The 27528-nt window shown below is 43.0% G+C and overlaps 1 protein-coding gene across 3 annotated transcripts in view; it reads left to right on the forward strand.

Annotated features, from left to right (window-relative positions):
- Nucleotides 1-27528, forward strand: part of cacna2d2a (calcium channel, voltage-dependent, alpha 2/delta subunit 2a) — a 362960-nt gene that overhangs the window by 108509 nt on the left and 226923 nt on the right. For all 3 annotated transcript variants that reach the window (XM_055647851.1, XM_055647852.1, XM_055647853.1), the window contains exon 3: nt 12581-12697. In XM_055647851.1, coding sequence (XP_055503826.1) covers nt 12581-12697 — 117 coding nt within the window. The remainder of the gene's footprint in view (nt 1-12580; nt 12698-27528) is intronic.

Here is a 27528-nt window from a genome sequence, read left to right on the forward strand (position 1 = left end):
CAAAAGAGATGGGGGAGATATTGAACAGTTTCTTTTCTTCGGTATTCACCAAGGAGAAGGATATTGAATTATGTGAGGTAAGGGAAACAAGTAGAGTAGCTATGGAAACTATGAGGATCAAAGAAGAGGAAGTACTGACATTTTTGAGAAATATAAAAGTGGATAAGTCTCCAAGTCCGGACAGGATATTCCCTAGGACATTGAGGGAAGTTAGTGTAGAAATAGCAGGGGCTATGGCAGAAATATTTCAAATGTCATTAGAAACGGGAATAGTGCCGGAGGATTGGCGTACTGCGCATGTTGTTCCATTGTTTAAAAAGGGGTCTAAGAGTAAACCTAGCAATTATAGACCTGTTAGTTTGACGTCAGTGGTGGGCAAATTAATGGACAGAATACTTAGAGATAATATATATAAGCATCTGGAAAAACAGGGTCTGATTAGGAACAGTCAACATGGATTTGTGCCTGGAAGGTCTTGTTTAACTAATCTTCTTGAATTTTTTGAAGATGTTACACGGGAAATTGATGAGGGTAACGCAGTGGATGTTGTGTATATGGACTTCAGTAAGGCCTTTGACAAGGTTCCTCATGGAAGGTTGGTTAAGAAGGTTCAATGGTTGGGTATTAATGGTGGAGTAGCAAGATGGATTCAACAGTGGCTGAATGGGAGATGCCAGGGAGTAATGGTGGATGGTTGTTTGTCAGGTTGGAGGCCAGTGACGAGTGGGTGCCACAGGGATCTGTGTTGGGTCCACTGTTGTTTGTCATGTACATCAATGATCTGGATGATGGTGTGGTAAATTGGATTAGTAAGTATGCAGATGATACTAAGATAGGTGGGGTTGCGGGTAATGAAGTAGAGTTTCAAAGTCTACAGAGAGATTTATGCCAGTTGGAAGAGTGGGCTGAAAGATGGCAGATGGAGTTTAATGCTGATAAGTGTGAGGTGCTACATCTTGGCAGGACAAATCAAAATAGGACGTACATGGTAAATGGTAGGGAATTGAAGAATGTAGGTGAACAGAGGGATCTGGGAATAACTGTGCACAGTTCCCTGAAAGTGGAATCTCATGTAGATAGGGTGGTAAAGAAAGCTTTTGGTGTGCTGGCCTTTATAAATCAGAGCATTGAGTATAGAAGTTGGGATGTAATGTTAAAATTGTACAAGGCATTGGTGAGGCCAATTCTGGAGTATGGTGTACAATTTTGGTCGCCTAATTATAGGAAGGATGTCAACAAAATAGAGAGAGTACAGAGGAGATTTACTAGAATGTTGCCTGGGTTTCAGCAACTAAGTTACAGAGAAAGGTTGAACAAGTTAGGGCTTTATTCTTTGGAGCGCAGAAGGCTAAGGGGGGACTTGATAGAGGTTTTTAAAATGATGAGAGGGATAGACAGAGTTGACGTGGAAAAGCTTTTCCCACTGAGAGTAGGGAAGATTCAAACAAGGGGACATGACATGAGAATTAAGGGACTGAAGTTTAGGGGTAACATGAGGGGGAACTTCTTTACTCAGAGAGTGGTAGCTGTGTGGAATGAGCTTCCAGTGAAGGTGGTGGAGGCAGGTTCATTTTTATCATTTAAAAATAAATTGGATAGTTATATGGATGGGAAGGGAATGGAGGGTTATGGTCTGAGCGCAGGTATATATGGGACTAGGGGAGATTATGTGTTCGGCACGGACTAGAAGGGTCGAGATGGCCTGTTTCCGTGCTGTAATTGTTATATGGTTATATGGTTATATGAATCTAGACTTAATCCAAGAATTAAAACTGGACAATGGTGGTGCAGTGGTAAAGTTGCTGCCTTACAGCGCTTATAGCACCAGGGTCCCGGGATCGATCCTGGCTACGGGTGCTTGTCTGTATGGAGTACGCTCTCCCAGTGATCTGCGTGGGTATTCTCCGAACTTCCGTAGGATAATGTTAAAGTGCGGGGCTCGTTGGTCGTTGCCCGGTCGGTGGGCCGATGTGCCTGTTTCCGCACTGTATCTCTAAACTAAACTAAAATATATCAATGCCTCTGTGCCAGTGCTTCACATCCTGACAAGGCTTTTTAAAAAAGAGCAGTGTGCGGCCCTGTCTCAGAGCAATGTCATGCCTAGGTCAACACAAAATGCTGGAGTAACTCAGCGGGACAAGCAGCATCTATGGACAGAAGGAATGGGTGACGTTTCGGGTCGAGACCCTACTTCAAACTGTGAATGGTATTTGCAATCTTTTTACTTCTTGGTATGTTCCAAATAAATAAAAATGCAGACTTTCTGTTAGCTTCAGATTTAGAAAGATGATCATCCTACTATAAAAATTTGGTCCTATTATTGTCTTTTACAAGGTGGTTCCTAGGTAAAATCAGCAGTCACTGTATATGAGTTAACAGAAATGAGAAACAACAGTGTCTCTCACCCAGCAAAACGTCCCAAAAATGTTGCACTGGAACATCAACAAACAAATGCTGATAAAATGTGTAGGAAGGAACTGCAGCTGCTGGTTTACACCAAAGATAGACACAGTTAAACTAAATGACCAAAGACTTAGATGAAGAGGCAACTTTTAAGAAGTATCTTAAGGAGGAACGAGAAAGAGAAAGGTTTATGCAATTAATCAAGTGTAATCTGAATGCGAGTGGTCTGTGAGCCAGTGGACCACAGATAGGTTTGAAAATATGGATAAGAATTATCATCAACAGCGAGGGTCAGGCATCGGCTAGCAGCAGCTATTTGCCGGTAAATCTATGTTTTATAAGTGGAAGCCTTTTAAAAGTATTAGCAAATACCAAAAGTGTTGTTTTATAGTAAGATTAAACGAGTACTTACCAGTATGAAGTTTGATCTGCATTTTATGAGGAGTTATGGTGAGGTATTACGTGAAGATCCCAGCCCAGTGCGCAGGTGCGGCATACTTCGAAGCAGCGGTGTGAAATCACAGGATAGACACAATATTTGAAGTAAGATAGTAAAGATCATGAGACATCAGTTTATTAGTTTGATCTATATATTGAGGGTGGGAGCGGAGGGCACGTAATACCTCACCGTAACTCCTCATAAAATACAGATCAAACTTCATACTGGTAAGTACTCGTTTAATCTTACTATTTTACTTCGGCGTCACGTGAGTGATTCCGTGAAGACTTCAAAGATCTGTGATTTCAAACCGTGTAACAGTTTTTATTTCACTCACTGCCGAAGTTTTTGAGGGAGGAAGTGTTATCGTAATCAACCAGTGGATCTGCTTTCACAAGAAACAGAAAGGTATTTGTTAACAATAACAACATAAAGAGCTCCCCTGAGCTTAAATTAATATTGCAGTTTGTAATATTCTTTCTGCAATTAAATCAGGTTTATCAACGGTTTATAATAAAAAATGTTCTGAACGTCGTTCCCTTGACCATTCTGCCGTATTGAGAATGTGGTCAACCGGGATGTCCATTCGTTCAGCCGCTGATATCAATGCTGCCCTAGTGGAATGGGATTAAAATGTATTATTATCTATTCCGGCAGCTTTCAGTACCTGTTTGAGCCACCTTGGAGTGGTTTGGCTCGTACCCCGTCTTGGGGTTTCTGTGGTTTACCCATAGGCTTTCCTCTCCATCTAAGATTGTGGGTTGTGTCTATATATTGTAGTAGATGGGTCACCACACTCAACCTGGACTCTGGTGGGTAGGCCCGGAATCCCACCAGTGAATTGGGCGTTCCTGGTCCATATAACCATATAACGATTACAGCACGGAAAACACAGGCCATCTCGACCCTACTAGTCCGTGCCGAACTCATAATCTCGCCTAGTCCCATATACCTGCGAGTTAGGTTTTTACCAGACCTAGAATATGAACGTGATGCGTCTGGGGTAATCACCATGTTATCCAGTCTAGTTTTATGGAGTGACTGGACTCTGTGAGCGTATACGAGAGCCATAAGCATGAGCGTTTTTAACATAGATTGAGCAAGCTGAGGGATCTGGCTGGTGCCATTCTCTGAGATATGTCAATATCACACCGATATCCCATACATGGGTATACCTCCATGCTCTGCTGTCCTGCTGTTTTAGATAAGCAGACAAGGTTGCTCCATGCTGTATTTACGGCACTGTAACTCACCTTTTAGTCATGGTGTAGATGTTCCAGGAACTCCAATACGTCAGTGGTTGAATAGTTTGGTATGTTGTCCCTGCGTCGTGGCAGTATTTTACCCATGTTAGCTCTTGGTGACTGTTCGCAGGGATGCCGACATGGTGGTAATGGTTCCTTTGGATAATCCCAGTCCCTGGTAAGGTCTATTCTAACCCTGCACCCAGGAGTTTGATGTTTTTCTGGCATGGGTGGCTTATGCCTGATACTGGGTTGAGTCAGCAACCATGGTCCACTAGGGAAATCCATAGGTGACTCGCCCACCATGTCGTGATGAACTGGGAACTATGGCTGTGTAGGCCGGTCGGGCACGTTCAATATCTCGGAGACAGATTCCATCTGTATTGCGAAGTGCCCGACTGATGAGGCAGAAGGGAGGAAGGCAAAGCAGAAATTCCCCCTTCCAGCGTGTAAGCCTCTATCGCTGCTGCCTCTGATCTGGTTCCTAAGTCACATACATAGGTTACTGGTGATTCCGTCTTGTGCAACCAAATTGATATCTGGCTTTCAAACTGCTTAATACCTTTAGCAGATATCTTGGGTTTGACATCTATTCAATGTTATCATAAATTTTTACCCGTGATGTGGTGTCTCCCACTGTGTTCTAGCTTCCTAGGACATAGGCAGCTGATAGTTAAAATGTCTTTTGACACACCATTGCCAGATCTGTTTGACCAATTTGTTGCACAATAATGATTTTTATGCTCCCCATATGGTTGATATAAGCCACCACCATAGTATTATCAATCCGTAACCACATATGTACGTGCTGCATTTGAAATGCATATGCTTTTTAGCCCAATAGGCGATCACCAATCCCAAGTAGTTGATGCCCGGTGTGTGTAGTAACGATGTTTGTGAATTGGTCCATCTGTTACCTGTGCTGGATATGGAGTTTAGTTGCTCCCCAGCCTAAAGTACTGGCATCGGTTTTTAATAACCAAGTTGGGATTGGTGATGATAATAGGGCTGAAAACTATGCCAAATATATGTCTGCCCACCACCGTAATTGTGATATAGCTTCAGTAGGTACATTCATGATTTGATTATAGTGACCCAAGTACCTTGGCAAAGTAACAGTCATATGGATGGAATTGTTATTGAAGCCCAGATAATCCATGGTAGTTAACGGTTTCAATTCTGGTTTATCTGGGCGTGGGATGAACTCAGAGCTTTAGGGAGCTGTTTCGTAGCTAGAACTGCTGCCACAGCTAATTCCTTTGTTTCCCCTAATATGAGGATATCATCCAATATATGCCATGATTATGCTTGTTTTCTTAATATTTTCATGGCCATTTTTAATATTTATAATAGTTTAGGGCTGAGGTTAGACCATTGGGAATGCTCTATGCTCCCATAGTTGCCCTAACCGGGATATCCATTATCCAGGTAAAATTTTTTAGGTATCTATAATGATCCTAGTGTATGGGTATAAGATAGTTAGCATCTTCCATATCAATGCTCCCCATAGGTATCCTTTGGAGATCAGATGTCTGGCAGTGACAAAAACCCGTCTCCATCTTAAAGTGTATATACTCAACAGATTTATTTAGTGATATTAGATCAATGATGATGCTACATTCACCATCTTTTGTAGTTTTGGTGAATATATTCGATACAAATTCCAATGGTTCATGTTTACTCCCATGATCCGTTTAGTAGTGAGCCTTTCTAGTTCAGATTGACCTTCTCACTTCTCTTTCTAAGAGGGAGAAAATGCCCTTTGGGCGCATTGCTGAACTGGCGGTAGTATGCCCAATTTGAATTAGTTTTTATCCACTAATACTGTTGAGTATATTTTAGTTATTTGTGACAGCATCCCATGCTTTATCAACAAGTGTAAATGCCCCCCCCCCCCCCCCCCCCGCAGTTTGTAGAACACCCTTATTTAGTGTAAACTGGGAGGAACCAGACTACCTACCTCCATGTTTATTGTTTTTTCATGAAGGCCTAGTTTGCTGGTATGCTGGTGCTGTCGGTGGGGCGGCGCATTTTCCCACAGCTCCGCTCTGGGCCCCTGTCTAAAAAGAACTTTGGGGGTAATGTGAAGCGGTCGCCAGGCTTTCACCAGTCCTTGTTCGATATTGCTGGTGGATGCCGAGGGGTGCTGCCAGCTGGGTGTTGGATGCGATGTCCTGCTCGTTCCATGGCCTGCCCTCATGAGGCGCACAGGTTTAGCTGCCTCTCTTCCCGCAGCAGCGGTTTGCATAGCCCCGTATATTTGGGGTTGCGGGCAGGTCTTATATGCACAAATGTCAGTAGAGTATCCCAAATTTGGGAACATCTTAGGCGTCAGCACACTCGTAGTGCAACGGGATAGTCTCATCCTGGGAGAACCACCTTGGTGGTCATGGCGTCTCGCCTGCCAGGTGAGTATGATCCGTGGAAAACGAGCAAAGGCGGTGACATCTTGACCCTTCTGTTAGGAGCTTCAGAATTTGCTGCTTTTAGCTCTTGTCTGCGAGTCTGCTGACCCAGCTGCCTGCGGATTTGCCTCTAGAAAGGCCTGCTCCTGCAGGGCTTTGTTTGGGAAGATGGTCGCGTGGAGGAGCCATGTAGTGGCCCACGACACCCAGTAGCTCTTCCTGATCCTGCTCCCCTGGCATACTGCTGTTCTCGTCCGCCTGCCCTGCGTTTAAGCCAGCCCAGCCCTGGCCTCCTTAGCTAGCCTCAAAAGAGGGAGCAAAAGGGTGTGCTATAAATTGGAGGAGGCATAGCTCAAACTCCGCTGTTGCATCAATCCCTCGACAAGGGAGATGGCTAGTGCAATAGCACTGGGGTAGGAGTGTCAGCTCCCTTGGCATTCAGCCAGTGCCCCTTTTTTCCTGGAGGTTTTGAACTCCATGACCTCCTCTGGCTTGGGGAGACAGACATACTTATTTTTGCTGTCTCCACCTGTTCCAGTGTTGGAGGAAGTTGATTCCTGTAGAACCTGTAATTTTGGTAAGATTTTTGTCTTACCTGTATTTAGAGGCTGCCTGCCGTTTTTCAGGCGGCATTGTAGCGGTTCCCGGGCGGCGATTCTCCTTGTCAGGAGTCTGCAGGGCTGCCGGTCGGGTTTTTAAATTTCCCGCCGGTCCGCTGCTGTTAACCAAACAGCTGATCAGCGGACCGGCATAGCGCAGCTCCCTGTCAGCGGTCCGCAGCGTGTGCGGCCCCGTTTGCGCCTTTCCCCCTCCACTGTCTGCTCCTTCGCTGGAGTCGAACGGGGGCCGCTTCCTCTGCTGCTTTGCTCCCCCTGGAGCAAAAAACCACAAGGCCCGATTAAGGTGAGTACTTACCTCACGTCCTTGGTTGCGGGAGCGCCGACTCCCGCTGGCCGCGTGTTGCACAGCTGTGCGATAATGCCGCACCTGCGCACTGGGCTGGGATCTTCACAGAATCACTCACGTGACTCCGAAGTAAAATTATTGTTAAATGTACCAAGGGGCAGTGAGAAGTGGATATGGTGTCAATAGTGTGGGGGAGAGGGCAGATTTGTTATGCAATTTATTATTTGCATAATAAAATGATCTGCATCCACGACTCTCTGCAATTTCTTGCAGTCTTGAACAGAGCTGTTGACAAACCAAGCTGTGATGCATCTCAATAGGATCCTTTTAATGGGGCATCTGCAAACATTGGTAAGAGTCATTGGAGACATGGGAAATGTTCTTTGTCTTGAGAGGAATTAGAGGTGTTTCTTGGCCTTAACAACTTGCTTTGTCCCTCTTTGTCCTAATATTTGTAAGCAGCTCCTTACACTATCCATACTCTGAACCTCCTTTCCTAATAGCAATGCTATGTACCAACCTTATGCATCTTTTATTTGTTTAAGTAAACACTACATAGAGCAGAATTTAGCCACACAGCAGTGAGCGTATAGGGGGTATAGTAACGGGCTGGATTTGTTTTCCTCAGAGCAGAAGATACTGAGGGAGGACCTGATAGAAGCAAACAAAATTATGGGAGGCATAGACAGGTAGATAGTGAGGAACTTCCCCCCATGGTAGAGGTTTCTAAGACCAGAGGGCTTGAATATAGGGTGGGGAGGATGATGGTTAGAGGGATATCTAAGTAAATTATTTCACTCAGCAGGTTTCCACAAACTGAAAGTACTGACAAGGTGGTAGCTTTTCAAAAAAGTAACTGGATGATCAGCACTTGAATTGTGGAGGCTTAGAAGGCCAAGTGCTAGTAAATCAAATTAACGCAGATGTGCTTGGTTGGCATGGACATAGTGGGCCAAAAGTCATGTTTCTGTGTGGAGCAGAACATCATGGACTACTGGAAAACTGGTAATACGAGCCACTATTCCTAATGCTAGCTTCTGGTATCTGGGAGCTCTCAGTGGTCAGTGCTCTCTACCACCCTGAATAGGTTGAATCTTGCTGCCGTGTCTCATATGGTTAACATGCTTAATATGGTTAACCATATGATGAGCATTTGATGGCACTGGGCCTGCATTCGCTTAGAAGGATGGGGGGTACCTCATTGAAACTTACTGAATAGTGAAGGTCTTGGATAGAATGGATGTGGAGAGGATGTGTCCACTAGTGGGAGAGTCTAGGACCAGATGTCATAGCCTCAGAATTAAAGGACGTTCCTTTATTGCCTTCCATCACAGTGGCCACTGTGGTGGATGTTTATGTTAAGTTATTTAGTACTTTTAATTGTGTGGTGTTCTTTTAATTGTATGGCTGCATGGTAACTCAAATATCACTGTACCTTAATTGGTGCATGTGACAGTAAATGTGAACTTGAACTTGAATTTGAATTTAGGAAGGAGCTGAGGAGGAATTTATTTAGTCAGACGGTGGTGAATCTGTGGAATTCTTTACCACAGAAGGCTGGAGGATATTTTTAAGGCACAGATGGACTCTTGATTAGTACGGGTGTCAAGGGTTATCGGGGTAAGGCGTGAGAATGGGGTTAGGAGGTAGAGATAGATCAGCCATGATTGAATGGCTTGATGGGCCAAATGGCCTAATTCTGCTCCTATCACCTATGACCTTATGTCTCCTTGTCCCAAATCTGGAGGCTTCTGAGCAGTGTAGTCTGAATGTACATCACTCTGTGCATTGCCTGCACATGCATATTGTAAGCTCACTAACAGACATGCCAGCTGGGTTGAATTTGACAAGGATGCTTGTCAATATCAATGTAGCAGCCACTGGGCAGAGAATAAATTGGGACCTTTTTTTGTGTCAATGGATGAGTTGGTTAGAGGTTAATCAATTTAGTTCATTAATTTTGAAGGTAACAGCTACAGCGATTAATTTTTGATTTTTTTTGCTAACAGCAGTAATGATAATTGACATTTTGTGAATTGTGTAGTTTTATAGAGGCATTTTTTTAAGCTTGTGAGAAATAGCTCTGAATACGACGTGGAAAGAATTGATGAAATGTATTGCATTTTAATCGCATCTATGTGAATCACAAATGTAGGGAATCTCTGCAACGTTTCTTCAGCCAGCTATTTTTTCAATATGAGCCCAGAGAGTGGAAGCCGACCAAGATATGATCTGGCAGCCAAGCTCAATCCTCCCTTGCCGTGTCCTCACTCTCCTTTCCCATCAGAATGACAGGAATCGGCAGTGGAAACCACAGCTTATTTTTGTAATTTCCTGGTTATGGTTGTAATTCCTGACCAGCTAACTCATTCTTGGCTGTGCATGTTTACAGTAATCCCCTGGGCAATGTATCTTTCTGATTTTTGATGGAGAATTTTTAATTATATGGTGAATTAAATTAAAATCCCACAATGAAATATAGTAATTCACAAAATGATAAATGTGACTGATTAGTATCCGCAATATTTTTTTTGATATTAGTTTCCTCTGGGTTTTCTGGTTTCTTCCCACATCCCAAAGATTGTAGGTTAATTTGACTGTAAAGTTGTCCCTGTATTGATAGTCAGCATGGATGTGGTGAGCTGAACGGCCTGTTTCCATGCTATATCTTTCAGTCAATCAATTCATCATAGGTCATGTTACTGTATTATCACTGTCGTGTTCAATATTGCTCGTCTCCACTTCAACTTCAACTAATGGAATCGTGATTCTTTACAAGGGCTTCTATTCTAGGGGCCTCGTTGTCTTTTACAATTACGAGATTGAATAAATATACAGCTAACCCAATAATAAGACATACGTTTCGAATATGATTTCAATTTCGTAAGTTTTTTGGACTAAATGATTTTATCTTATCGAGTCCTATCTTATCTAATTTTCTCTTCCAACCTTCTAGTACTGATCAAGCCTTTCTGTTATGGAAGAGGAAGGGATTAGTAGCTTTTCACGATTTGTTTTTGGACGGTTGTTTGACGTCTTTGGAACAACTCTCCAATAAATATAATTTACCTAATTCACACTTTTTTAGATATTTACAAATTAGACATTTTTTGAAGGCTACTCTACCCTTTTTTCCGCTTCCACATCAAACTGAAATTTTGGGGGAAAAATTACATTTCAACCCTTATCAGAAAGGATTAATAACAACACTATTTATGAGTTGATTTTGAAATTACAAATAGATATATTTGATAAAATTAAGAATGACTGGGAAAGAGAACTCCAAATTTCTCTATCTATAGAGAAATGGGAGAGGATTGTTCAATTAGTCAATACCTCTTCAATGTGTGCAAGACAAGCTCTGATACAATTCAAGGTGGTTCACAGAGCTCATATGTCAAAAGATAAGTTAGCTCGTTTTTATGGTCATATAAATCCTACCTGTGGCAGATGTAATTCTGAAGTGGCCTCACTGACCCATATGTTTTGGTCCTGCCCACTTTTGGAAAAATATTGGAAATACATTTTTGATACTATTTCTGTAGTTTTAGGTATTGATTTACAACCTCATCCTGTTACTACAATTTGTGGGCTACCAATGTCAGATTCTATTCATTTGTCCCATTCCACCCATCGGTTGATTGCTTTTACCACATTAATCGCCAGATCTATTTTATTTAAATGGAAAGACTCTAACCCTCAGACCACACTCCATTGGTACTCTGAAACAATATCATGTTTAAATTTAGGTAAAAATCAGGAGTGACATTGTTGAACCCTTGGTTAAATTTGATAGGACTTGGGGAAAATGTATTCAACACTTTCACACAAAATAAATTGCTCCCTCTCCAACCGTTATAAAAATAAGTCCAATCTGGCACTTACCAGCCAATCAATCCACTCAGTAAAGCAGTGGAAGCTATCACTGATCGTGTTATTAAGCAAAGTTCAGCAATAACCATTTGCCCAATTTGGTTTTGGCCAGGACCTCATCGCACTCCTGGTCCAAGCATGCTGAATTCTGGATGTGAGGTGAGGTGAGAGAGAGTGCCCTTGTTATCAAGGGAGCATTTGATTGAGTGTGCAGCATCAAAAGACAAGGGCTAGTAGTTTGCAACCACGTTCAACTAGAAGAACCAAATAGATGATTCACTTGAGCTATATCTGAGATCCCCTCTTACACAGAAGCCAGCCTTTCACCAGTCTGGTTCACTCCACATGGTATGAAGAGATGGCCTGTAGAACTTGTGACTGAAAAGGCTGTGGTACCCTCCTCTCTCTCATAGAGGAAGATGGTTGCAGTAGCTAATCATCTCATCCCAGGACATCACTGCAGGAGTTCCTCAGGGCAGTGTCCTGGGTCCAACCATCTTCAGCTACTTAATTAATGACCTTCCTTCCATCATAATGCCAGAAGTGGGGGAATTCAATAATAATTGCATACTGTTCAATTCTGCTCACATTTCCTCAGTAAGTGAAACAGCCCGTGCCTGCTTCAAAATCAAGAGAAGCAAGTGTCCCAATGGGCTAATTGGCCTATTCCTGCTACAATATCTGAGGATCTTGATTTACTTTCACTATGTTTGAGAGGTCTTTAAAAGGGTCTTGAATAATCAAAGCATATAAGGACATATGAGATTAAATATATGTTTGGCGGGGCTACAGGGACAGACCGTGTTGGGACTGATGAAATTGCTGTAAAAAGAGCAATTGCACAATCAAGCGAGCAAATAGGTTTACAATGTTAAATATCGGGAAGACCAAAGTTGAAACCTAGAGTCTCCATTGCAAATGGCATTTCATGTAGTCCCTGACCTGATGTGATCCAGGTTGTTTATGACCCAGGTTTTGTATGTGAGCTGGGATTATGTTACTGATTCGGTCTCTCTGCCATCCCTGTTCTCATCTGTTTCCCAACTGAACCTAGTCCAGCCTCTGTTCAATTGCCACCAAAGTTCCCATCTTGTCCTCACGCCACAGCAGGGCCCCTGAGTAGTCGTGAAGGACTCTAAGGGTGGGTGCTATGCAGATGTGAGTTGTGTTCTTTCTGGTGGGGTCCATTGTCCAATCATTCCGTCACTGCATCTATCCACAATGTGCTGAGGCAGCCTATCACTGGCTATTAACAGGTCTGCTGAAACCTTCTCTGACTGCCTTTCTCTTCCACTCTCTCTCTTCATCAGCTGTATGATGACCACAAGCACCTGTTTGAAATCAAGGAAAACATTCCTGACAAGTTGGTGAAAAGAGTGGCCGGTGACATCGAGAAACTCTTGGACAAGAAGGTGGAGGCTTTGAAGGTAGGATTTCAATCAGTGCTATTGCCCTCATATTTGTTTGATTGCAGACTTGAATCTTACACCTCGAGTGAGATACTTTGAGGTCAGTTTCCACCCCTCGAGAGCTTGTCAGAAGATTGGTGGTGGCCCACGGTTACAACGTGATCCAGATATCAAGATTTGTGAGCATACTGTAGCATACCCACATATTAGATGCGAGTGGATAATAAACAGTGGCCTGGAATTTCCTGACACTGGAGTGGGCCAGAGATGGACTGTGAAACTGTGATGTCTAAAGACCTGAAACAGTTCAAAATAAACCAGTGGTGTGACCTTTATTGCATGGAGCATGCAGTAAAAATAAAGAAATTGATGCCACTTTACAATGTGCTGGTGAGGCTATAAACAGTTTTTGGCTTCATATTTATGAAATGAAACTTGCATGAAGGGGTTGATGAAAAATGTCTTCTCTCTGAGGGTGGTAACATTGGAATCATCCCCAGGAGGGCCCTGAATTATGGTCATTAAATATATTCAGCATGAAGGCCGGCAGTTATGTGAGTTGCATGGTAGTCAAGGGGTTTGGGAGTGAGAGTGTGAACATGGAGTTGAGGCCAAGCGTGGATCTACCATGACAGAGACGGAGCAGGCTCAAGGAACCAAGAGGCACGATCCTGCTCCTGATTACAATATTCTTGTGACTTCCTGAGATTGAAGGGTCAGAGTTGGACTGTGGGCCTATGATGTCCAGAGATGATGATTGAGGATCTGCAATGAGATGCCAAAAGGTGCGCATAAATCTGTGTGTGTTTTTAGACATCTGGGTAGGAATTGGTAACAATATATTCAGTTAGAGGCTGTGTTTGGTCAGCTAATTAATGGGATAAGATGGCCCATTGTGCATTGTGTCAGTATCCCTTTGGGAGCTTTGACTGGACAGATAGTGGTCAGTGGAGGGATATAGAGCTGAAACTAGCAGTTCAATATATTAAGATCTCCACATGTCTATTCAGCTCCTTAAAAGGTTATTGCGTTGTAAGCAGCATGTTGTTTGCAAAGTGAATTTGCATATCTGGGCCCAGGATCATGAAGTTAACAAGAGTTTGTGCCAACACATAGAATTGTGGAATATTGACCACACAGAAAGAAAGACCATTTGGCACAGTGCGAGCCTGCATATGGAACATAGAAATGTACAGCAAAAGAACTGGCCCTTTGGCCCATAATGTATATGCTGAATTTTATACAAGAACAACTCCAAAGAAGGAAATCCTCCATCTCTGTCTGAAATGGCTGAACTCAAATTGTAAAATTATATTCCCACTTGGGAAAATGCCCTCCCAACATGCGCCCTGCCAAATCCTCAGAATCTTACATGCTTTGAGGATCGCCTCCCGTTCTTCTAAATCCCAACATGTGTAGGCCAGCTTGTTCAATGTTTCCTTACACATCAATCCTTTTGCATCAAAACATGTTTTTATTTTGATTGCATACTCAATGAAGATTACACCATTGGTCCACTTGGAACTATTCCAATCTCAAGACATCATAGATCCACAGTCCATCTCTGACTCAGGCCAGTCTTAGGACATCCCATGCCACTATTTATTACCCACCAGCTTCTAATCTTTGGACATACTATGTCTGCAGATCCTGATAGTGAGAAGGAGCTGTCCAGACTCATCCCATACTTAAGCATTTGGCCCCTAGCTCTGCAAGTCACGACACTTCAATGCATGATTATTGTTTAAAGTTGGAAATTTCTTATAGTTCCACATGATCCAGGCAAAGAGTTGCAGCTCCCCACAACCTCTTGGTTAAAACATTTTTCATGGACTCTTGTCTCCTTCTTCCATCAATTAGACTAAATCCCAGGCAGTCATTGGTCCATCTGCAAAGAGAAAAAGGTCTTCCTGTTTCCTGTATCTGGGTTCCTCACAATATTATATACCCTGATTAGGTCTCGCTCTCCTCTGTCCACACGTTGTTTTTTGCTAAGCAAGATCATTCAGCTCTGGGAACTGAAGAGGGCAGATGGAGTATAAAACACGCGTGATTGCATTCCCTCATTAGACATATTCAGTAGGTTGATTGACCTGTTCCTTTTCCTGTTCCCTTGTTATTTGACACCAGTGGAGAAATCTGCAGTTGGCAACTAATGGTACTGTGGTGGTAGCAGGCTGGGGGCAGCACAATTGCAATAACATGCACGGGAGCCTAATATCATCAGTGTGAATGCGTGAGCCTCTGTGCTCCAGGAAGGTCAGCTTGAGAAAAGCTGTTTGTTTATTTACTGTGGGTAATCAGTTGCCGAGAGCTGGAGCTGCCAACACAATATCACGCTTAATCACTTGTTAGGCTTCTGCATTGCATCAGCATCAGGAGAATGGTTTCATAGACTCAATTACGAGGAGGGAAAGGTCCCCGTTGGAGCTGTAAGCTGATGCGGGCGTGAATCTGACAGGACGGAGCCAACATTGCAGCTCCTGAATGCAGCACATTCTCAACAAGTTAATACATTCAAGGGTTTCATTAACTTAGAAGGGGCTATTTATTCAGAATCAGAAGCAATTACATTAGTTAAATTTATGCTGCAGCAGCACAAATGGTGAAATTGAAGAGAAGAGTTATTTATTCTGTGCAGAGAGGAGGGACATCTCCCACTAAATGGATGTCAGAATTTGATTTCTTCAGTGTACATCATTTTGTGTTCACTTGTTCATCCAAATACAATAGTCTGCTGCAGCCTCTGGTTTGCCTGCGAAAAGGGCACTGTGTTTCTTTGGCATTTGATGTATCTGTCAAACAAATTGTCATTAAATGTGCAGAACTTAAAGTCAAATTTACAGTTCAATCATAGGTGCGCAGGCACAGGGCATGGGTGCAGTGAAGCTAGTGCCCAGTGGACAGCCTGTGTTTGCTGATTGAAATGTAAGACAGGTGGCCAGTTCACTAATGCCTCTTTTACAGCATCGCTGAAGACAAATATCACTCCCAGCAGAAATAACAATGTGGGGTCTAGTATGCTCTGCAGCTGACAGGGCATCACCGAAGCTGAGTGAAGCTGAGTACTGTTGCTCCGTAGAAAGTGGATAGCAGCTGCGCAGACGGCTGTGGCCAGTTCTTCTCTCACCGATCCCTTCCTCAGCAGTCATTTTACATTCTACAGTGCTTGGGAGCTGTTGTCAACATTGAAACGCTTCCTGCTGGAACTACTAAGTGCTCCATTAATACATTCTCAGAATGCAGGGACTGGCTGCGCTATTAATATTCTGCCCTTTGCTGTTATCACTGCGTATTGCCGCAACTTACTGTATCTCTTGTTATTGCAGGAGGCCCTTAATGCTCCCAAATGTACTACCTCAATGGTATTGGTAGTCAAATGCTATTATTGCTCACAGTTGCAATTAATGCACAGCATGTCCTAGGTCCTGCTGTTAATGCTATATTTCCAGCTGTTAGTGAGCGTGGCCATTAACACTGCAACATTCTTTGCTGCTATAGCTGAATTCTGCCATTACTGTCCAATATTCTCTGCAATGATAAAGCAGACATTGCCAGCCGCAGCATGCTTCGCTGTTTCTGATTACAGACGAGTGCATGTGATTACAGTGTTGTGGCAGTGATGGAGACCTGACTGCAAAAGGATACGAACAGTCTTAAATATTCCAATGTTCCAGACAGATAGGAAGGGAATAAAGGTAGCGTATGGACTTTCGGTATAGGTTTATTATTGTCATGTATTAAGGTACAGTGAAAAGCTTTGTTTTACATACTATCTAAACAGATCAGACATACCATACATAAAAACTGCAGACTAGGGTGCTTGGAACATTTAATGGAGATCTCCACCCCTTTCTGCCTACCTCTTCACTTGACTCTGTCCACGGACTCTTAACAATCCTTTCAGGTTAGGCAGAGGTTCACTTGCACCTCCTCCAACCTCATCTACTCTATACGTTATTCAAGATGTAGACGCTTGTACATCGGTGAGACCAAACGTAGTCTGGGCGATCATTTAGCTGAGCACCTTGGCTCAGTCTGCCTGGACCTACCTGATCTCCCGGTTGCTAAACACTTTAATTCCCCTTCCCATTCCCACATAGACCTTTCTGTCCTTGGCCTCCATTGTCAGAGTTAGGCTAATCGCAAGTTCAAGTTCAAGTTCAAGTGAGTTTATTGTCATGTGTCCCTGTATATGACAATGAAATTCTTGCTTTGCTTAATCACACAATTACACAGAAAAAAAAATAGGCATTTACTACAAAACAGATAAATATGTCCATGTACCATGATATATACCATAATACCAAATTGGAGCATCTCATATTTTGCTTGGGCAGCTTACAGCCCAGTAGTATGAATCTATATTTCACTAACTTCAACTAGCCCCTCCACTTTCTTTCTCTCCATCCCTCCCCCATTGAAGTTGCACCAGGTTGCCATTCTCACCTAGCAAATAGTGAACAATGGCCTGTTTCCTTTAACATTGTTACTATTTTGCATATCTTTCATTTATTTGTTTTGTATTTCTCTACAACTCTGTCTATATCTCTCGTTTTCCTTTCCCCGACTAATCTGAAGAAGGGTCTCGACCCGAAACGTCACCCATTCCTTCTCTCCAGAGATGCTGCCTGCCCCTCTGAGTTACTCCAGCATTTTGTGTCTATCTTTTGTCTTGAGGACAGTCTATTATGGTCGTCTTTGTGCTGGATGTCCTAAGGCGTGTGAAGGTAGATCCATCTCCCAAGCCTATTTAGATATATCTGAGGACGTTGTGGGAAGCCAGAGAAGAAATTGCAGGCACCCTGACTGCGATATTTCTTTCATTATTAGACACGGTTGAGTTGTCGGGAGACTGGACAGTGGCCAATGTTGTGCCTCTATTTAAGAAGGGCTGCAAGGAGATGCCCGGAGAGCATTCTGAGGGTTAAGACATATATGCATTTCCACAGACAAGGGCTGCTTGACAATAGTCAGCATGGTTTTGTATGTGGAAGATATCCCTCCACTGAAATCCGCTATATAGAGATCTGTCAAAACAAGAGTTTACTGTAGTCCTCTTTTAGTGTTAGCGTTGCAGCATTTTCTGGTATGCTTGTGAAGCTTTGGAAAAATTCTGCTGTACCTACTCATGCCATTGAGCAGTACCATCAAATGCATCTGAATATGCTGTCATCAGCATTGCGAGGAGCACGAGGGATATCAAGTGGCACATTCCACCTTAATGGATCAAGCAGTGAAGTACATTGAAAATCCGTTAATGTTGAAGGTACAGATGGCACGTTCTTAAACACCTTAATCTTTTCCAGGGACCAGGCGTTCCAAAATTCCCTTTGGTGCATGCACAGGAATAAAATGCTCAATTGATTACTGGTTCAGAGAGAATGTGTCGATAGGTGGCTGCTTGCACTGAACAATCAAAATCCCATTGATGAAGTAACAAAAAGCACTTTGATTTGATTGAAGAATAAAGAATGACCTGAGCTGAGCCCAGCTCATTGGGTTCAATGCATTCCAATGCTCTGCCTGCATTGATTTCTTTCTATTCTGATAAGGGTGCACCCAGCAGAAATAAAGCAATGGTGTCCACTGGTCAACAAAAAAGCAACAGAGGATGCACCTGACAGTAATAAAGCAACAGGGTGCATGCAGTAATAATAAAGCAACCGTATGCACCTGGTAGTACTGCATTGCTTCTACTTATGGACTAGGTAAGGCTCACGTAGATAATGTATAGAATTTGTTAGCACTGAACTACATTGATAGTTTAGTTTATGTTTAGTTTAGAGAAACAGTGCGTAAACAGGCCCTTCGGCCCACCAAGTCCATGCCGTCCAGCGATCTCCGCACATTTACACTGTCCTACACACACTAAGGACACTTTACGTCTTAGGAGTGTGGGGGAAACCGGAGAAAGCCCACATACGTCATGGGGAGAATGTGCAAACTCCACACAGACAGCACTTAAGCTTTCCATTTGTCCAAGTAAAGTGCGTATTGTTAGTATAGCTAAAGATTGTCAGGAGGGTGAACTATGTGACAATAGCAAAAGGATGCAAGAGTACATTCTAGTGAGGGGAATGAAAATAACTGTAGCAGTTAGGGATAGCGCAGCCATCAGGTTAGATACTATTCTTTGCATTTGGGGATTTGAGTGATAGGCAAATAATCATGACCAAATAGTTGAATGTGTGCCTCAAAGAGGTGTGTGGGAGAAAGAGTTTTTGACCTGTTTCTGAGCTTAACAGGTTGCTCACTTTGTTGGAAACAATGGAAAAGCAGAGTATTATTTAAATGATTTGAGATTGTTCAGTATTTATTTTTCTATGTTCAAAGATGAGAACCACAACATTAGCATGCAAGTGTAGCTGGCAATTATGAAGGGAAAATAAATATTGATCATTATTGCAAGGAGGAGAAGGTTAAAGAAATGGAAGTATAGCTGAAAAAATGAGCAGATATTCCAAGTCTCAAAAGCCTATGAGGGGAGGGGGTCAAAGTTCACCTCCACCCAATAGACCACATGTTTTGAGTCCGGTCTTGATGTTCGGGTATCTTTTCCCTCAATAAGCCAAAGGATGTGCTGGTACACCAAATGTGATGGTGAATTTCTGAAGTTCATTGGTGTCAGTCTTTGAGCAGGTTGACACACGTTAAATTTGGAGGAATGAGAAGCAATCTTTTTGAATCATGAGGTAGTGATGGAGTTGAACCTACGCAGAGTGATGCCATCGCCAGTGGTGTCCAGAACAAATTCTTGTTAAAGGAATCAGCCACATTAGACAGGAGGGATTTTCTTACTCACAAGGTTGACAGTCTCCCCCTCCCTGAGCAGTAGATGTCAGTAGATGTCAGTCAGTATCTCAAGGCTGGGATGGTCAGATTTTTGAACCGTGGGTTTTACTATCTCTAGTTTGTAGTTAATGTTGAGTACATGATGAAGAGTACTTGCAGAGTGGGTAGAGTGAAGGGTAAGAGCACAAATGTAACATCGCAGTTCATTTATTGTACTGGATTCAAGAGGTCTCTTGAAACCAATCAATCCAGAGGGGTTGGTTTGAATCCCTGAAAAGCCAACTGGGCTATTTAAATGTAAGTAGTTAAATGAATGTAAAATTTAAAAGAGGTTGGTGTGACAAATGGGAGCCAGGAAACAACCGGTCTGGTTTATTCCATTATTTAACTTTAGCATGAATCACCTTGCAGCCTTCCTACCTCATCTTGTTCCATCTGTACATCCTTCCATTCATTTTCTCCTTCAACTACTTATCTTGCTGACATTGGGTACTTTTTCACATTTGGTGAATGTAAATGGAAATTCTCACAGACCTGCCATTATGTTACTACATTTTCCAATTTCTGTTGATTTTTTTAATGAATATTTATGTGTGAATGGAAATTGAAGTTCCGGCATTATGGTATTTGGTATACAGGTGGTGATAAGGATAGGTAGGTTGAGCTACAAAGTCTGCCGGGTGGGAGATCTCCATGAAGAGTTGTTTGAGTACTGGGTTTATGAGGACTTTGCATATGTAAAGTTGTGGATGTAACCCAGACCATCGCTCAAACCATCCTCCCTTCCATGGACTCCATCTGCACAATGCTGCCTCGGCAATGCCACCACCAATCAATGAGTAGTCTCACCCCGGCCACTCTCTCTTCCCCCGTCTCCCATTAGGCAAGAGGTACAGAGGTTTGAAAATGCATACCTCAAGATTCAGGGTTAGAGTTTGGTCAGGAAGGCACAAACCAAACATGGTCAAACCAACATATATTGAATTGGTATTAAAACAGTACAAGTAATTTAAATCTGGAATAATTGTATCCTATACAGGTACTCTCCTCGCTTATTATTTAACATAATAAATCAGGCTTATTAAGATGGTCAATAAGGCCACATTGGTCTTTGTTAATATCATCCTTTGTGGGTTCTATCACAAAGTTTGACGTATCAAAAAATCTTTAACTGGAGTTGACAGGTCAACACAAAAGATATTCAATGCCTCGGGCTTGCTTGTTTGGCAAAGTCACTCACTAAGTTCACAAGTTATAGGACTAGAATTAGGCCATTCTGCCCATCGAGTCTACTCTGCCATTTAATCATGGCTGATCTTTGATTCCCAATCCCATTATCCTGCCTTCTCCCTCATAACTCTCGACACCCGTTCTAATCAAGAATTTGTCTGTCTCTGCCTTAAAAACATCCACTGACTTGGCCTTCACAGGGAATGAGTTCCACACATTAACTACCCTCTGACTAAAGAAGTTCTTCCTCATCTCTTTCTAAAAGAGTGCCATTTAATTCTGAGGATATGTCCTCTGGTCCTCGACTATCCCATCTGTGGAAACATCCTTTCCACATCCACTCTATCTATGCCTTTCATTATTCTGTAAGTTTCATGAGGTCCCCCCTCAGCCTTCTAAACTCCAGTGAGTAGAGGCCCAGTGCTGTCAAACGCTCATCATATGCTGGAATCATTCCTCATTCCTGGAATCATTCTTCTAAACCTCCTCTGGACCCTCTCCAGAGCCAACACATCCTTCCTCAGATTCGGGGCCAAATTTACTCACAGTACTCGAAATGCGGCCTGACCAATGCCTCAGCATTACATCTGTTTGTGTATTCCAGTCCTCTTGATATCAATGCTAGCATTGAATTTGCCTTCCTTACTACCGATTCGACTTGCATATTAACTTTTTGGGAGTCCTGCACCAGCACTCCCAAGTCCCTTTCCACCTCTGATTTCTAGATTCTCACTCCATTTAGAAAATAATCGACGCCTTTATTCTTATTACCAAAATGCATGACTCTGCACTTTGCTGTACTGAATTTCATCTGCCACTTCATTGCCCATCCTCCTAACCTGTCCAAGTCCTTCTGCAGAGTCCTTGCTTCCGCTACAATGCCTGCCCATTCACCTATCTTAGCATCATCGGAAAACTTGGCCACAAAGCCTTCAATCCCCTTATCAAAACCATTAATATACAACGTGAAGATAAGTGGCCCCAGTATTGACCCTTGCGGAACTCCACTAGTCACTGGCAGCCAACCTGAAAAAGCGCCTTTTATTGCAACTCTTTGCCATCTGACATCCAGCCAACCCGCTATCCATGCTAGTATCTTCTCTTTAATACCTTGGGCTCTCAACTTCCCTAGCTCCTTTATCAAGGGCCTTCTGAAAATCTAGGTAAATAACATCTACAGCCTCCTCTAAGTCTGTCCTGCCATTAACTTCCTCAAAGAATTCCAGCAGATTCGGCAAGCAAGATCTTCCCTTCAGTAAGAAATCAGCCTAATCATCAAAAGGCTGTCCCACCCACCCTTGGATCTTGCAAACATTTGCTATAGATATGTGCCAGAATATCGCCAAGATTTTGCGCACTAACTATAGTAGTAACTATAAAGGTATTCTTACACTCTTGTGCAATCACCTAGAAAGTGCCTTGCAACCAAAGATTGTTCATTTACTAAACCAACATCCACTGTTCAATAACCAAGAGCTAAAGTGCTTACCTTGTTTAATATTCATTCACCTCTTTTTCTATCCAATGATTTTTACCAAGCAATAATCTACTAATTTGTGAATTTTTGTAATGTATAAGGAAACCAATACACTTACAGGGAGAATGTGCAAACTCCATACAGACTGCACCGAGATCAGGCTCAGACCTGGGTCTCTCTTGCTGGGAGGCAGCAGCTCTACTAAAACATTTCAGAACAAATTATTATTTAAAAAATATATTAAAGCACACCCCCATTAAAGGTGCAGCACAATGACACAGCTAGCAGATGCAGATTCAAGTGTTTAAGAAGGAACTGCAGATGCTGGAAAATCAAAGGTAGACAAAAGTGCTAGATAAACTCAGCAGGTGCAGCAGCATCTGTGGAGCGAAGGAAATAGGCAACGTATCGGGCCGAAACTCTTCTTCAGACTGATCAGATTCAATCCTGATATCTAGTGCTGCCCATGTGGATTTTGCATATTCGCCCGGTTTCCACAAGGTCCTCCGGTTTGTTGCCAAATATTAAAGCCTTGTTGGTTGGTAGGTTAATTGAACTGTATAGATTAGACCTAGTATGTCAGTGACTGGTAGAATATGAGGGGAGTTGATGGGAATAGAGTCTTAGAGCAAGGAAATGCACCCTTCGGCCCAACTTGCCCAAGCCGACCAAGTTGCCCCATCTGCGCTAGTCTCACCGTTTGGCCCTAAAACTTTCTTATGCATTCACTGCTCCAAATGTTTTTAAAATGTTGTTATAATGCCTGCCTCAACTACCTCCTTTGGCAGCTCGTTGCATTTACCACCACCCTCTGTGAGAAAAAGTACCCCTATTAAATCTTTCCCCTCTCACCTTAAATTTAGATTCTCTATTCTTGATTTCCCTACTCTGTGTAAATCACCCCTCATCCTCCTGTGCTCCAAGGAATAAAGTCCTAGCCTGCCCAACCACTCCTTATAGCTCAATCCTTCAAACCCTGGCAACATCCTCATAAATCATCTCAACATCCTTCCGTTTGCACGGTGGCCTAAAATGAACACAATAGTTCAAATGTGGCCTCAACGACATCATGTACAACTTCAAATACCCTTCCAACTTCTATATTCAATACCCTGAATGATTAAGGCCAATGTACTGAAAGCCTTCTTGGCCAGCATATAACCTGTGACACCACTTTTGGAAACTATGTACCTGCAAACTAATCTAAACTAATTCTCCCTCTAGTTACCCCCTTTCCCTTAATGTACTTGGAAAATCACTTTGACATTTCCTTAATATTAAATGCCAGAGATATCTCCTGCCCCCTGTTTTCCTTTCTGATTTCCTTTTTAAGCATGCTCCTCAATTTCTGAAACTCTTTCAGGAATACACTTGATCCCAACTGCCTACACCTGTCCATGTCTCCTTCTTTTTCCTGACCAAAGCCTTCACCCTAACCAGAATATGCTTGCCCTGAACTCTTGTCATCACACTTTTAAAAGCATACCATTTACCGGATGTTCCTTTGCTTGCAAACAACCTACTCCAATCCACTTTAGCAAGTTTCTGTCTGATAGTATCAAAGTTGGCCTTGCCCCAATTTTTGATTTTAACTGTGGGTCCACCCTGTCTTTATCCTTAACTATTTTAGAGCAAGTAGAACAGTGGTCACTGGTCCCAAAAGGCTCCCCCATGGAAATTTCAGCCACTTGCTCTTCCCTACTTCCGAAGAGTAGATCAAGGCTTGCACTCTGCCTTATAAAAGCCCCTTTACATATTGCCGGAGGAAACTTTCCTGGACACATTTGACAAATTCCATCTTGTCTAAGCCCTTGGCACTATGACAGACCCAGTCTATGTTAGGAAAGTTAAAATGCCCTACTATGACAGCCCTATAAGTCTTCCAGCTGCCTGCGTTCTCCCGGCATATTTGTTCTTTTAATCCCGTTGACTACTTGGGGGCCTATAGTACACTCCCGACAGGGAGATCATCTCCTTTTCATTTTTCAGTGCCACCAACATAGCCCTAATGTCATCAGCAATGTCATCTCGGACTCCTGTGACATTCTCCTTAATGAAGCAACATCCTCTCCTCTTTTACCCGCCTCTATCACGCCTGAAGCATCTGTACCCTGGAACATTAAGATGCCAGTCCTGTCCCAGGTTTCCATAACGGCTATAACGTCTTGGTCGCATGTATCTATCCACGCCCTGAGTTCATCTGCCCTACCTGTCAAACCTCTCGCATTCAAAAATGAAATCAATCCAACTTCCACACTCCTTCCCATGCACCTGCCCATCCTGTCCACTGACTTTCTTTCATCACCTTCCATACCCATTTCCATCCTGTCATCTGCCTCAGTCCGTGACACAAGGAACTGCAGATGGTGGTTTACAAAAAAAGGCAAAAAGCACTGGTGTAACTCTGCCGGTCAAGCAACATCTCTGGAGGACATGAATAGATGACGGTTTGGGTCCGAGCCCTTCTTCAGACTGATGAAGTGTCCCAACCCAAAATGTTTCCTAACCATGTCCTCCAGAAATACTGCCTGACCCACTGAGGTACTCCAGCACTTTGTGTCTTTTCTCATCGTGGGTCACTGTGGATATGGTGGGCCGAATGGCCTGTTTCCATGCTCTATGACTTCATGCCATGGTATCTGCTGGAGGGAAGCAATCACTAACTGTGGATGCCAGTGATCCAGAGACTGGATCCATAATACATTCTGGTCTCTTTGCATCCTTAAGTGCTTGTGTGCTTCATGAGGATACAACAAGAGCTTTGATATAAGTGTGTATGCTGTGAGCCAGTGACTGAGTGCAACTATTTTTATCCAGATTAAAGAGAGCACTTTAGATGTTATAACCAACAACAATGGCATTGGCAGTGAAGTAAATAACTGATAGTTGTCATATTTGGTGGCTGCAGAATTTAAATGTCCGGATGTGAGAGCTGTAAGCTACTCTGCTTTCATCTCCCTGGATTTCACACCCGAATGTTGCTGCGCATAGCTTCCACTTACTGATGGGTATGGCTCAGCAGGCAAGGATTTACTATACAATCTCCAGGGAATGATTGTTCTTTCCACACGCTTATGTGCGCCAAGTGCTTGTCATGTAGCCGAGTCCCATTGCTTAATCTCAGCAGATATGATAGTGGTGTGTACGAGGCTTTTAGATAGGCACATGGATATACAGAGAATGGAGGTGTCTGTATCATATGCAGGCAGATGAGATTAGTTCATCTTGGCATTATGTTCAGCACAGATATTGTGGGCCAAAGGTTCCTGTGCTGTACTGTGCTAAGTTCTATGTTCAGGCAGTCACAGAGTCATATAGCACGGATACAATCCCTTCGGTCCAAGATGCCCCAGATGCCCATCTAACCTAGTCCCATTTGTCCACATTTGGCACAAATCACCCTAAAGCTTTGACAATCCTGTACCTATGCAAATATCTATTAAAGTTTGTTATCGTACCTGCCTCAGCTACCTTCTCTGACAGCTTGGTGGACATTTTAGTTTAGTTTATTGAACCGATGTACAGTGAAAAGCTTTTTGTTGCATACTAATCAGGCAGCGGAAGGATTATACATGATTACAATCGAGCTGTTCACAGTGTAGATACATGATGAAGGGAATAACGTTAAGTGCAAGATGAATACAGTAAAGATAGTCTTTGGGTCTCCAATGAGATAGATAGTAACTCAGGACCACTCTCTAGTCGTTGACAGGATCCTCACTGATTGTCGTCTGTTGGTCAGGAAATTGAGTATCCAGTCACAGAGATGAGCACTGACTCTTCTTCCTGCATATGGCGTGCACAGCCTAAAGTTGTAGGTCAACTTGTTCTATTTGATCTTTTGTTTGTACACGTCGGGTTGATTGCATTAGTCGAAACAGGGTAGACCACGTGAAGGTTGCAATCTCCCACCCCACGAGATGAGCGCTGACTCTAAGTTCCACAGGTTTGGTGATGAGCTTGGTGATTAGCAATGTATGACTGATATACATGAAATGTTCTTCTTATTTAGCTTCTAATAAAAATATTGTTAAGTTCATCCATCTTGTTTTCCATAGAGTGCACATTCGCCAGTAGTATGCTAGGGAGGGGGAGGGGTGGGGTCTCTTGTCAATCTTTTCCCATCTTACCTTAAACCGATACCGGAATAGGACTGTGGCCACTCACTGATCACTGCTTCTATAAGATTACTCCTCTTTCTCCTACTTTCCACAGAAAAAAAGCCTAGACAGCCCAGCCTCTCCCTATAGCCCAGTCCCACGACTCCTGGTAACATTTTGGTAAATCCTCTTTGCACTCCTTCCATCTTAATAAGAAAAAAATACCAGAGGAAGAAATATAGTTTTGCAGCATTAAGGCATTACAGTTCCAGATAAAAAGTCCAATGTCCGCAATGGGGTAGGTTGGAAAATCAGAACTGCATGCTCGCATTCAAAAGTCTATTAACAGTGGGGGAGTAGCTGTTCCTGAGTCTGGCAGTGCACACTTTCAAGCATTTCTACCTTCTGCCTGACAGGAGTAAGGAGAAAAGGGAATGACCAGGGTGAAAATGGTGCTGATTATGATGGCTGCTTTGTCAAGGCAGCGTGAGATGTAGATGGAGTTGTTTGTGGGGTGTCTGGACTGTGTGATGGATTGGTCTACATTCAGAACTCGCTGCGATTTTTGTGTCCTTGGGCAGAGCTATTTTCAAATCAAGCTGTGATGCAACCCTGTATGCTTTCCACAGTTTGCTTTCAAGCCAACCTGAGGGGCCTACTACAAAAGTAGTGTCAGCCTGTCCCTTGTCACAACAGGGGCCAGAAAACCTCGACCAATGCTACACATCAATAAAATACACCTGCTGCTCTGTTTCTCAGCCACACTTCAGAAAATCTGATCACCTGGCTGTGCGTTTACTCCCTACAAACGATCAGAGTGTTCATCTCAAATCACAAGATCACCTCTGTCAGTCTGACCTCCCGTCTCAAATGGGCTGCTCCCAAAAGTTGACCTCAGGAAGGAGATGAGGAGGAATTTCTTCAGTCAGATGGTAGTGAATCTGTGGAATTCTTTGTGGAGGCCAAGTCAGTGGATATATTTAAGGCAGAGATAGATAGATTCTTGATTAGTCTGGGTGTCAGAGGTTATGGGGGAGAAGGCAGTAGAATGGGGTGAGATAGATCAGCCATGATTGAATGACAGAGTAGACATGACGGGCCGAATGGCCTAATTCTGCTCATCTCACATGATCTTATGATCTTATCATCTTACAAACAAAAACAGAAGCATTTGTAGATGTTGCGAAGAGTCTTTGGAAACATCAGAGACTCCTGAGGAAGTAGTGGTGTTGGAATGCTTTTTTGGC

The sequence above is a fragment of the Leucoraja erinacea genome, chromosome 16 (genome assembly GCF_028641065.1).
Source record: "Leucoraja erinacea ecotype New England chromosome 16, Leri_hhj_1, whole genome shotgun sequence".
Taxonomy (NCBI): Eukaryota; Metazoa; Chordata; class Chondrichthyes; order Rajiformes; family Rajidae; genus Leucoraja; species Leucoraja erinaceus.